This window comes from Habropoda laboriosa, unplaced genomic scaffold, assembly GCF_001263275.1.
Source record: "Habropoda laboriosa isolate 0110345459 unplaced genomic scaffold, ASM126327v1 scaffold20, whole genome shotgun sequence".
NCBI lineage: Eukaryota > Metazoa > Arthropoda > Insecta > Hymenoptera > Apidae > Habropoda > Habropoda laboriosa.
The window spans coordinates 826,254-838,552 of record NW_017100143.1 but is presented as its reverse complement, the minus strand read 5'-3'; the positions used below and the strand labels follow the sequence as shown (position 1 = coordinate 838,552).

The 12,299-nt window shown below is 41.8% G+C and overlaps 1 protein-coding gene across 1 annotated transcript in view; it reads right to left on the bottom strand.

Annotated features, from left to right (window-relative positions):
* The window catches only part of LOC108573541 (ETS-like protein pointed), a 177,638-nt gene that overhangs the window by 26,674 nt on the left and 138,665 nt on the right, over nt 1-12,299 (bottom strand). Inside the window, 2 exon segments of the mRNA XM_017936007.1 lie at nt 4,796-5,062; nt 12,069-12,272. Of these exon segments, the coding sequence (XP_017791496.1) occupies nt 4,796-5,062; nt 12,069-12,272 (471 nt within the window).

Below are 12,299 nucleotides of genomic sequence, written 5' to 3'. Positions count from 1 at the left end.
GAATTAAAAATTTTGAAAAGATTGAATTTATTTCTGAGAGTAAAAAATTTTGGAAGATTGAATTAAAAAATTTGGGAAGATTGAATTTATTTCTGAGAGTAGAAAATTTGGGAAGATTGTTTTATCTGTGAGAGTGAAAAATTTGGGAAGATTGAATTTATTTCTGAGAGTAGAAAATTTGGGAAGATTGTTTTATCTGTGAGAGTGAAAAATTTGGGAAGATTGAATTTATTTCTGAGAGAAGAAAATTTGGGAAGATTGAATTTATTTCTGAGAGTAAAAAATTTGGGAAGATTGAATTTATTTGAAATTGATAAGTTTGATAATCGTTGGAGATTAAATTTGTAGTTTCGGCTTGCTGTGTGTGAACGATGGTATTATGGGGTGGGTTCATTAGTTGGGTATTCGAGCAACGAATACAAGTTTCGAAAGGTAGAACCTTGTGAATAGATTGTGGAGGCATTCGGAGGTAAAGTTTCGAAATCTTCATTTGTCACCATTTATTAAAGTAGAATTATAAACTCTTCTTGTGTAACGTACTAAATAGTACCAATTTTCTTCTACTCAGAGAACCTGCAGAAATTTTAAAAAATCCATTTTCTAATTTTTATATATTCAAAAGGTGTTTTAACTTCGAACCGATATTCCCGAAAAGTTCACAGAGAACAAAAATTTGACACTACTTTCAAATATATCTATTTTCTTATGTCAAATTTATATAAAGAATTTTTTTAACCCTTTCACTGCTATTGGCGCTTTAAAGATCTACTCACACTGTACAGTCGCGTCTTTTCGCGCACTTCTAGTCTAAGTTAATCCTCAATTTTATCTTTCAAGCATTTCTACCTCAATCTAATGAAAAAAATTTCAAAATGATACAGAAGAAACAAATTTCGCGGTTACAGTTGAATATCTACCGTCTGTTATAGTGCGTTACGCGTTAAGATTTGCCACAGCGAAAGGGTTAAAGAAAAATTCCCATTTACCAGAATGCAATCGATCAATTAAGAAGACCGCAAAGTGTTTGGTTGAACCGAGAAAGGATTTTTCTAGGTAAAACTGAAGAAGGATTACGCGTATCGAGCTTGCCGAAGTGTATCGCGATGGCGGGTGCGCACACGGTATAGTAACGTGTCGTTGCAGGACGTCCAACACAGGCGACCGTATAATAGACTCATTATTTCTGCTTGCCGGAGCACTGTTACGTTATGTATCGCGGCTCTTCGAGGTCTCTGGTTCGACTCTCGCTTATCCTCGCTTTCGACCTCCTCCTCTTGGAACCGATGCATTACGTTACCTCCTGTACACGCGTTCCCCGACTTTTCCAACCCACGGATCCTCGCATAATTCAATCAACACCTCTAACCATTCATCAAATCGTTCATTCAATGATATTCATTCTTGAAAAACAAACCTCTAGGTGTTATACCAAGAAGAAAATGTTATTGCTACGACTAGATTTTTACGGAGCTCTCTGGTCTATGAAATTTTATTCTTTAGCAACTTAGGCACGTGAAACGTGTGTGTACGTTTGAAGGAATGTTTCAGATGGAATTTTTTTAGTCGTTCGTTCACTCGACGCGTAGATTTGCAAGGATTCAGGGAGAGACTATGTTTTCTTAAAAAATTTGCAGGAGAATTGAGGGAGAGACTACGTTTTTTCATAAAATTTGCAGAATTAAGGGAGAGACTACATTTTCTCAGAAAATTTGCAGGAAAATTAAGGGAGAAACTACACTTTTTCACAAAATTTGCAAGAAACCTAAGGGAGAGACAGTCTTCTCTCAAAATTTGCAGGAAAATTAAGGGAGAGACTACATCTTCTCACAAAATTTGCAGAATTAAGGAAGAGACAGTCTTTTCTCTCAAAATTTGCAACGCCCAAGTGACTAACGCACACAAACATTTCTTTGCACAATTTAAAGAATAAAAATCCTCTACAGGAAGAAGAAACTTAATCCCAATTTCAAATACGAAGAATCTTTAATCAATACAAAATTACAATTTCACTCTGAAAAATTTCTGGTCTCCAAAGCACAAAATTTCCCAAAGAAAGAATTTTCTTCCAATTTATCCGGGGAACAATCGACCGAATTTTCGATCGTTCGACTTTTAACAATGATATTGCAGGCGTGCGATTTGAACGAGAGTGATAGGACTCGCAGGAACAGCGCGGATTTTTTATTGGACTAAAGGCAAGGATGTCGAGAGAAGCAGCGGAGCCCGGCGTCGTCTCCATTGTCCGCGGCGAAGCGTGCAGAGGGCCCGACTTTCCCTCGTTCACCCACGGTCACTGCTGCAATGACGTAAGGCCCCTGGCTAGGTAATTGTTACCTACGCTACGAACGCTCGCTTCATAATGTTCTCTCTCCTCCGTGTTTCGTTCTATTCGAGTTTACCTCTAGCTCTGCCCTCAACGCGTCCACCAGCCGATGAACTTTGACACGTGAAATTACGTTTCTCGTTTGTATGCTAATCGACTATTCTATTGGAAGATTTTCGAATTTCCTATTTTCGAGCTGCAATTGTATAGATTCAGTTGAAATGACGTCAAATATTATTAAGAATAAGTTGGAATTTCGACTGGCAAATTTACGGACGTTCCCCTTTGCTTCCAAGTCTAGACTAACTAAGGAAAATATATTTTTTTTTAAATTTTTAACAGTGAAACAATTTAGACGAACTATCAAATCTCAGTTCACTGACGCACCTCGTCGCATGAATTTATCCTCGCCCTAAATCCGCCAAATTTTCATTATCTCGCGTGAAGAAACGATGTCACCAAATCTTTCATCCCTTTCTTCCGAAAAAAAAAAGAAATCCACTTGAACCTAATACAGATAGATCCCACTTAAACGCTGCAAAGCAACTCGAATCGACGAGTAAACAACGCATCATCGTCTTCTCCCCGAAAATACAATCGCTCCGTTGAAAAAAAGAACCGAAGAAAAAGCTCGATGCAACCTGTGCTCTGTTTTATAAACCGTCTGTACGGTCAGTAACCGAGGAAAAACGAGGAAAAAAATGCGGGGCTAAGAAATTGCCCCGCGTCCAGATGAATGGAACAGAACGATCCGGTCCCAGGCTTTTGCCCGTCGAGTTTTCCATTGTTCGTCGCCGGAACGACGAGTCCTTCGGCTGAATGAAATTGCGTCAGAGTTCAGCGATGAAAACGCCGAGAATAAGGTGAATCACGGTGCGCGAATTGCGCACCGCGAACGGGGCCACGTTTGCACAAAACAGACACACACACATGCACGCGTGGTACGTTAAACAGAGAGATATATTGCAATTCAACTCTGGCAGCAGCCCTTTACACGTTTGTGTGTTGGTATAATTTTCTTTCCTTTTTAATGAGTTGATTTCTAGATGTTAGGAATTCTGGCGAAATCACCAGTTGGATTGTCACCTTAGAACGACTGTACGAAGAAGAGGACTATGAAACACGTTAAATGAGAGACGAACAGTGTGTGACGATAATGAGAGACCTGTGGCAACACGTGCAAACGCGAGAGATCCTATCTGGCCACTGTGACGTAACAATGAGAAACTAACTCCTCTATGGCTCTACTCGCAACTCGCCGCGCCGCGCCGCTTTCCTTCGTCCCTTGCAATCGGGGAAATAAATGAACACGCTTGTCGCGTGCTACTCGACTCACGTTGGTGTCCCTCTGGTCAGCGTTTCGCAACCTGCAGCTGAATCGAATTGACAGAGTGCGGTGTTCTATGTCGAGGGAGATCCTGAATTTCTGGTGTGACGCTTCTTTGGGAATTTGTCGAGGGCAGGAAAAGTACATTTTCGAGGAAATGGAGAAAATTTGTTGAGAAAATTGAGAAAACTGAATTTTCTAAGTAGATGAGAATTTTTCTTCTGGACCCACAAACGAAGAAGATCGTCCTCCATATTTGGCACTTAGAGATTCTTCGCATTTCAGTGTTAAAATGGTTTTTATCGCGAATAGGGAATATCGGAGAAGATTAGGTTAGAGTAGATTGATTGCAGGGTTGGGAAACGCTGAGCACAGCTCCCAGAAGAACAGATTGACCCGTCTCCCCCCTGTCTCATTTACTTACAACCTGTCGTAGAACGAAGGAATTCCACGTTCGATGGACTCTGTATTGTCAAGAGGATTTTTCTAACGATCAACAGATGTACAGTGGCTCTTCAACCCTCTGCTACTTCGCATCACTCTCTGCCTCGAGGAACTTGCACTCAATTCACCGCATCTTCTCCACTCTTAAATAAGGAGCCACTTATCATTCTGATTATTATTCAGAGAGATTAAGTGCGATTTAATTTGTTCCAGTCTTCGATTTCACTTGGTTTCACTGTTCTTGAAACTTGGGAGTGGAGGAGAGAGACACTCCATCATTTTAATACCGTCTCGAAGGCAGGGAGAATTTTTCAACGAATTCAATTTCTTAGTCTTCCATTTCACTTGGTTTCACTATTCTTAAAATTCGGGAGTGGACGAGAGGAAAGTGACAAGGGAGAGACACCATCATTCTAATATTGTCTCGAAGGCAGAGAGATTAAGGCTCCGCACGATTCAATTTTTCAACGAATCCAATTTCACTCGGTTTCGCTGTTCTTAAAATTCCAGAGTGGACGAGAGAGACAATCAACCGCTCAAGAAGCTACGTACCATTCGCCTTCTCCCACCGAGTCCAATTTCCCAATCTTCGATTCGATCTGCCTCGATTCTTCTTCTACGTGAAATTCGGGGAAGTGGGACCAGAGGATAGCGAAAAGAGAGAGAGAGAGAGAGAGAGAGTGAGAGAGAGAGACACTTACCATCGTTATGATACTGTCTCGAGGGCAGAGAGACCGGGGTGGAGGGCGGTTGCAACGGGGCCTGCGGTTGGGTTCCGGTGTTTTGCGGGCCGGACGAGTTCGTGGTGGCGGAACTCGCTGGCGTCGCTGGACTCTTGTGTTCCGGCGTTGTCGCGACTTGATGCGCCCCGCTCTGGTATCCCAAGAAATCACCTAAATCTGGCACGCATACGCTTTCGTACATGTTCCCCGGCACGTTCTCCAGAGAGGCCTTCGCCGCGTCGACATCTGGATGGAAAACGGAACAAATTCCTCAGTTTTCGCCCGTTCTGACGCCATTTCTTTCTCGTAGATTCTTTTTTTTTTTGTTTGCCACCCGGTTGATCCTTTCCCTCGCGCGTTTACTCTTTCTCGGGGATTCCTCGGGAGAGTTGGAGATGGAGAACGGTGGATGGAGGGGAGTAGCTAATTTACAAACAAAATTCCACGTGTTTTTAAGGGAAAAGCGTAATTTTTCGTGTCAGTCACGAAATTAAGCAAGTTCTCTACTCTTCAAAAAACGATTCTTCTTCAAACAATTCTCCAATCAAAATGTGACACATTTTATTCAAATTCTGTACTCAAATCACTCAGCTTCTCTCTTAATTTTCAAACGACACTGTCAACGAATACTTCTCTCGAAATTCTCTCAAAGAAGAAAATAACAGGTGTCCTCGAAGCGGTGCACAGCGAAACTTTAACCGAGAAGTTAGCTAAACGGAGAAGAATGGAAACTTTATATATTGGAAAGTTTGGCGTGTTGGACCGTTTCGAACGTGTTTCCATTCTTCTACAGTTATGTTGCTTAGCTAATGCGGTGTTTACACACAGCGGGCCGCAGAGAACGCGGGAGGAGTAATTAATGTTTGTGCCCGTAGTTACGCGATTATAGAATTCCATGTCATTAAGCCAATTACCGCCGCGGCGGCGGCTGCGTGCAAACTCGGTGGCCGTTTTTACCATTCCGGTGCAAGAGCACCGCCGCCAACGTAATCGTGACGAACGATCTAACCGTGCTCCATTATTACCGCCATTATTGCGAAGGAGACGATTGCCATTCGCGTGATTCATCGGCAACACCGACGATTCTGCGCTTCTTTCTCGTCGGGGAGACTGCGCGACACGAAAATCAACGCCGTTCTTCTTCTTCTTTCCTAAAATTGAAAACTGTTCGATAACGAATATCGAACTTGCGGACAGAGGACGATTTTCTTGGAGAAGTGGAAAAGGGGAGACTTGAGATTTGAAATGAAGATGGGGATAATTTCTGAAGAAATCTGAATGCTTGAAGTTATTCTTAATCGAAGACACCTGAGATTCTGAATTTTACTAACGAGCAAGGGAAGTAATTTCCGAAGAAATCTGAATATTTGAAATTACGTTCATTCAAGGATAAAAGTAGAATAAAGAATACCCAAAATTCTGAATTTCACCGACTCGAATAATTAAAACAGAAAGGGGAATAATTTCCGAAGAAATGTCCGCTATTTTCAGTAAATTGTGAAAAACGGAAAAGTGACTGAAAAAGGCATAATTTGCCATTCCCGGTGATCGAACAATCCCGAGAAAGGGGAAAGAGAGCGAAGAGTAACTCGAGAAAATATCAATTCGCTCCTAAAATAAAATAGAAACGTGGAATTGCGCAAAATAAAGAAACGACAGAATTGGTGAGGACGCGTGGCGAAAGGACGCTCTCGCGGGTTTCACCGGTTGATTCGATCGTGCCACCAGCACTGGCAGGAGGATGCAGCTTTTTAGTTTCTACTTTTTTCCTTTTTTTACGGCGCACGAGAGAGTTTCCTAATATCCGTTCTCGTTCGCGGAATCAAAGCGATTACCCACGCTATGTCGCTATGTCTACGCGCGTGCACGTTGAATTACGATTGGCCGCGGATCACGGATCGTTCTTCCATTGTTCCGTCATTGTAAAACAACTCTTCGACGCGAAAGGAAAAATAAGAAAAAAAAAATGAATAACATTTCGATAGCACACACGACACGATAAATCTCGATTTGAAAATATTACTTATCAACCAGCATATCTGGCCCCTGCTACGATGCACAGTATTATCTGAAAACAATTATCTTCCCATTATATTCTCTACTCATCGTTTCCTGATAACGCAGATAACTCGTATCTTCGGTAGACTGTTGTTTCTATATTTAGAGGCACAACACAACAGAGCTCGGTGCTATTTAAATTAATTACGCGGGAGAAAAAAGTGTGCAAATAAAATGTCTATTATAGTTTCATTCTTTTCTTTTTACGAGTCTTCCGGCGATGTTCAATCCTTTCCCTGTGACACTCGATTAGTATCGAAAGAAGTTGCAGGGGAGAGTCGTGCAGTACCGTCCGAAGCTAGATCTCGCTTATACTGTTAGTTGATTGCACTAACATAGCCCTGGGCGACGTTCTTTTTTCTTCAGTATTACCAGAGTTCTAAGACGTTTAACGTTCACGCTGGTGTCCCGTACGGTTCGGCTTACGTGGAGTGTAAGGATCGAGAAAATATCGATCACTTTACCTGTGATATTTGCAGACGTGCCTAGGTAAAAGTTCTATTCTATTTGTAAATGATGTTTACTAACGTTATTTATTACTTAGACCTTAAAATCTACCGGTACTGTACGACAATTTTGCAATGCGACAAATTACAACTTTTTTATTTCTATCAATTATTTATCTTTATGAGAAAATTTAAGAAAAACCATTTGCTCCCTTCTATTAACACATTAAGGACCGCTAAGAAATCTATAAGACATACGTCTAGGACCGCACGTTTTTGGGCAAGCTTGCACGTTACTAAAATCCTCATTACTATTTTATTTATGAAAATTTTTGCGAAACTTTCAGAAATTGTAAAATAAGATGCATCTTAGGTATTATTGAAAAAAAATTATGTTTTTTAATAATTATCATAAAATTTTATTTAAAAATCAATTTTACCAAAGTTTCTAGTACCTTTTTAAAGTATGATATTGCGTGAAAGATTTTTCTCTATGAAGAGGAACCATACAAAATTTACATATACTTGATTCGCTTCGAAGACGAAGACTATTCGAATCACCAAAATGCAATGCAACGTGTCGAATTTTCTCTGAGACTAAGCTGTTTTTATTTCGGGTTCGTGCATTTATACAGTCTTTCATAGCTTGACCTGTACGGTTTCCACCAATGGGATGAGACGAAAACGGTTAATACATTGACTATTGATGTAAACACTTAAATGGACAAAGTAGATGCAATGTATCAAAGTAATTGACATCTAAAGACAACGTGTAGAAAACACGGGTTTGTCTCGTGATCCGTCTGTAACAGACGGGGCGCGCAGCACGAGAAAACTCGTGAGCGGTCCTTAATGTGTTAAGCACCCTTTGTACCACAAATTTCATTTTTACCAACATTAGCCCAAGTCACAGTACAAAAACTTAGAGTGGCCGGTACTGCTAATTTACTGTGTTTAAAAATGAAAAAAAGAATTTTCTAATATTTAACCCTTTCGCCGCGACTCGAAAGATTCACTTCATCCGCGCGTCGTCGCGTTAAGCTTCACAACGAGCAAAAAGTAGATTAAAAAAAAAAATGTTCTGCTTTATATCATTTTCGCGAGTTTTTTTCACAATTAACCCTTTCGCCGCGACTCGGAAGATTCACTTCATCCGCGCGTGGTCGCGGCAGCTCTCAAAACGAGCAAAAAGTAGAGGATTGAAAGAATCCTGTGTTCGAAAAAAATCGCACACTTGGTAGAATCGACGTGTAAAATAATTGCGCGGCGAAAGGGTTGAAATTGATTGGCTATGTAGCGGAGAGGGAGAAAATTGGTCGTTTCGGATGAATATGACGATTCGTCGAGGTTCACATTACGTGTCTAATCGTGGCAGCCGATTGTAACGCGGTTTCTCAGTCGATCAGACGACACGAATAATCGATAAGGAAGTACGGGCTTTTACTTAACGGGAATTAAATCATGGGTGAACCTTCGCTTCCTGCCCGGATCATTTCATACCTTGTCCGGCGGCCTCTCCCTCTCTCGCTCTCCTGCTCTCGCACACGCCCTTCCTGTCCACCAAGACGAAGATGTAGAAGTTCCAGGGAAACTTCCTCCCGGCTAACGATATACGATACGATACACGAACGAACGGAATCGCGAATAACCGATTCACGACGCGGAGGAAGAAGCCGAAGAAAGTTGCCTCGACGATGGAAAGGATGCGAGACGGTTCTATCTTACGATTTTTGTAGCTACGATTTTCCGCGACTGTTTCACTGCACAGTTACAGTTTCGCAGTTTTTCTCGTTTCTGACCGGCGAATTTTAGAATCTGACAAGTACGAGATCAAAGGGACTGTCGCTAAATCTTCGGTTAATCCTTTGGGAACTGTATAACTTAGTTTACTCGTTCTTAGCTCTAACGAATTTCGAGGTATTAACACCTTGCGATCGAGTGGCGACTGAGAAGCGACGTTAACCCTTTCGCGACGGCAGATTTTAACGCTTAACGTGGGTGTGATGGTAAATTTTTAACCCTAGAGCGGTCTTCGGGTCTTTTTTGACCCACCGCCTTTTTATATTTTTAGTAATTTTGCTTTTATTGTTTATCGTCTAGGTTCGTATGTCGCGTTGGAAACAAAAGTTATTACACATAAGGTCTTACGTCCTTTTTCACCCAAAAGTCTTAAGTGTACAGTCGAAACGAAGAACGCAGCAGGGTTGGCCACTGCTGCAAAATTCCTTATTTTGAAAGTATTGTTTTAAAATTCGGTGTATTAAATTACGGCGGAAGTGCGTAAAGGATAAAGTTAAGTGTTAAAGAGGAAGTGAACCAAATGGCTGCAGTAGTATAGTGCGAGCAAATTTTCAAAACGCCTATAGGCGCCAGTAGTAATGAAAGGGTTAAATAATTAACGAAGACAGAGAGCAGAGCCGTCCATAAATTTGTTCACCGTAGTGAAATAGAAAATACATCGAATATTGAAATAAAACAGTAGTTTTAAAAAATTTCAAAGAAGATGTGCAACCTTTCCTATATCAAAAGGACCTCCGAGTGCAAAGGGTTAACATCAAACCGGTATTCCTCTAAATGAACTTAAAATTGATGAACTTGTCGAAAGGACATCCAGAGAAATTTGAAAAATTTGTCAAATTGACATTCCCCTGAATAAATGAACCCTTTGCACGTGGACATTGCAAGTGGAACTAACAGCTACATTGTCGCTGCTGCGGCGACATTGTAAGATACGCCATGTTCCAAAGGTTTCCATTTGTTATCACTCCTGATTCAACTTTTCTTTTAGTGGACAATTTCGATATACTGCGCTTTTGTTCCATGGAAAAAGGCTATATTTTATTTTCGAATAAATAAGTATTATAGCTTACAATCCTATGTAAATGATAAATATCAATAACACGATTCTTTTTCTTAGCTTTCACATTGTTATTTTCAATTCTCGAATATATTCGAGTGTGAAAAATTATAGCAGCATCAAATACAACGCCGCTCGAATTATCTCGAGTGTGCACAGTTTGGCCTGTTTAGCGCGCTCGAATTAACTCGAGCGTGCAAGTTAAGGGGTTAATGGCAAAGCTAGATTTTGAATCTTCCAACAGAGGCGCACTCGCACCACTGTAAATAGTCTCGGAGTAGCTGGTAGCCCGCAGAAAAATGATTCAGAGTTTCTGGTAGGTCGTATTAAAAGTTGCGAGGAGTGCAAAGGGTTAAAACGAATACTCCCAAGTGGACTAAAACCATGAAAAATCTCCAAACATCCACCGACCATCTCACTCGCCAATTCTCCCAAAGGAAGAACGATCGTTGAAACGGTATCTCCTTACTAAAAATCGAACAACCATCACGGCTGAGCCACACACGGTCCAAGGAACCGCACCGGTCGATTTCCTCTCTCCCGGTGTTCCCCGGGTGAAAATCGTGCGATCCATTGTAATAAAGGATCCAGGTTGTCTCTATCTCGTAATCGAAACACGAGTGGATATACCCCGGGGGTGCGTGCACACACACATGTTCGCACAAAGTGATATTCACAGAAACATAAGGGAGAGAGAGAGAGCGTAGTGGTCCGAAAACCACCTAAGTGGCCGAGGCAATGGCACGGGAGCATTCTGGTGGCACAGGATATCCGGAGTGGGAGTTTCTATGGCGCGCGGCTCTTTTTTCCCCATTCTCTCTCTCCTTCGTTTCGAATAAAAAGTGCCGATTCAACGCTTCGAAACGCTGAAAAACACCAAGAGCGCGCATACTGAAAGAGAGAGGATACGCGTCTCGCCTCCGCGATCTCCGCCATTGTTCACCAACTGTTCTCTCTCTCTCTCTCTTTGTCTGTGTTGCTCTCCTTCCCTCCTTTCCTGTACCTGTGCCGTGACATTGCGATTTTACGGAAATTCGATCGGTGTTTTTGTACACCGTCTATGGGATGTCCCCGTGCCAGCCCATGGAAAACGACTCTTCCGGTACAACCTGCCGATGCGCTCGCTCCCCTTCGCGCGAATCTGTAGCGAGGAAAATCGCCCCTCTGCTCTTGTCCAGAGAGAAATTTTCTACGGTGGATTCAGGTACTTTTTCTTCCAGGCAGCTTTCAGTTTTTTGTGGGTTTTTTTATGGTGAGGCTGATGCGCAATTTTGGCGAAGGGGTGCTTTGAAGGAAGTTTGTTTACTTTTCGACTGCGGGGAATTTATTGGGAAATTCTGAACACGATTTCGAAGGGCTCGTCATTTTTATCGTAGAAAATGAATTTCTGCGGCATTTTCGTGATAATTGCGGCCAATTTGACGACAAGTTCGCTATCAAATTCCAGAGATACAATTTTTTAGGAAGATTCTCAGTTACATTTTTCGGAAGAAAATCTCTGAAAATATTTACGAAATTTTCAGACATCATTTGGGCATTTTCACGATAACTGCGGTCAATCTGACGACAAGTTCGCTATCAAATTCCAGAGATACCATTTTTTAGGAAGATTCTCAGTTATATTTTCCAGAAGGAGCACTTTGAAAACATTTACGATGACAGTAGAGAGCAACGTGAATTTACTCTAAGATTCCAGAGAACACTCCCTCCTCCATTTTGGAGAACAAGAGAATCGTATCATTCTTCGAAAACTTAATTTTCCTACAGACTCCACCAAAGATTTCATTTTTTCTCACACAGTCACGTTAACAGGTAGCTTTTAAAGGGAGGTCCTCTTTTCTTTTTCTAGATCGTGGACCTGTTTAAATTGGAGAAAGAAAAAGTCACGTACCTTTCTGCAGGATCTCGAGGTGTTCCCACAGGATATCGCCCATGAAGGCCGGAGCGCGTGCCAGAAAGGATTCCTTCCCCATGGCACAAATCTGTTTCCCGGTCATGTGCTGCCAGGGCTGCATCGCCACACCCTCCAACGAGAACTCCCCGATCGCCCAGTGCAGCCAGTGAGCGACAGCTGCTTCCGACCATTGCCTCGGGTCTGAAAAATATTATCATCGTCCTGCTT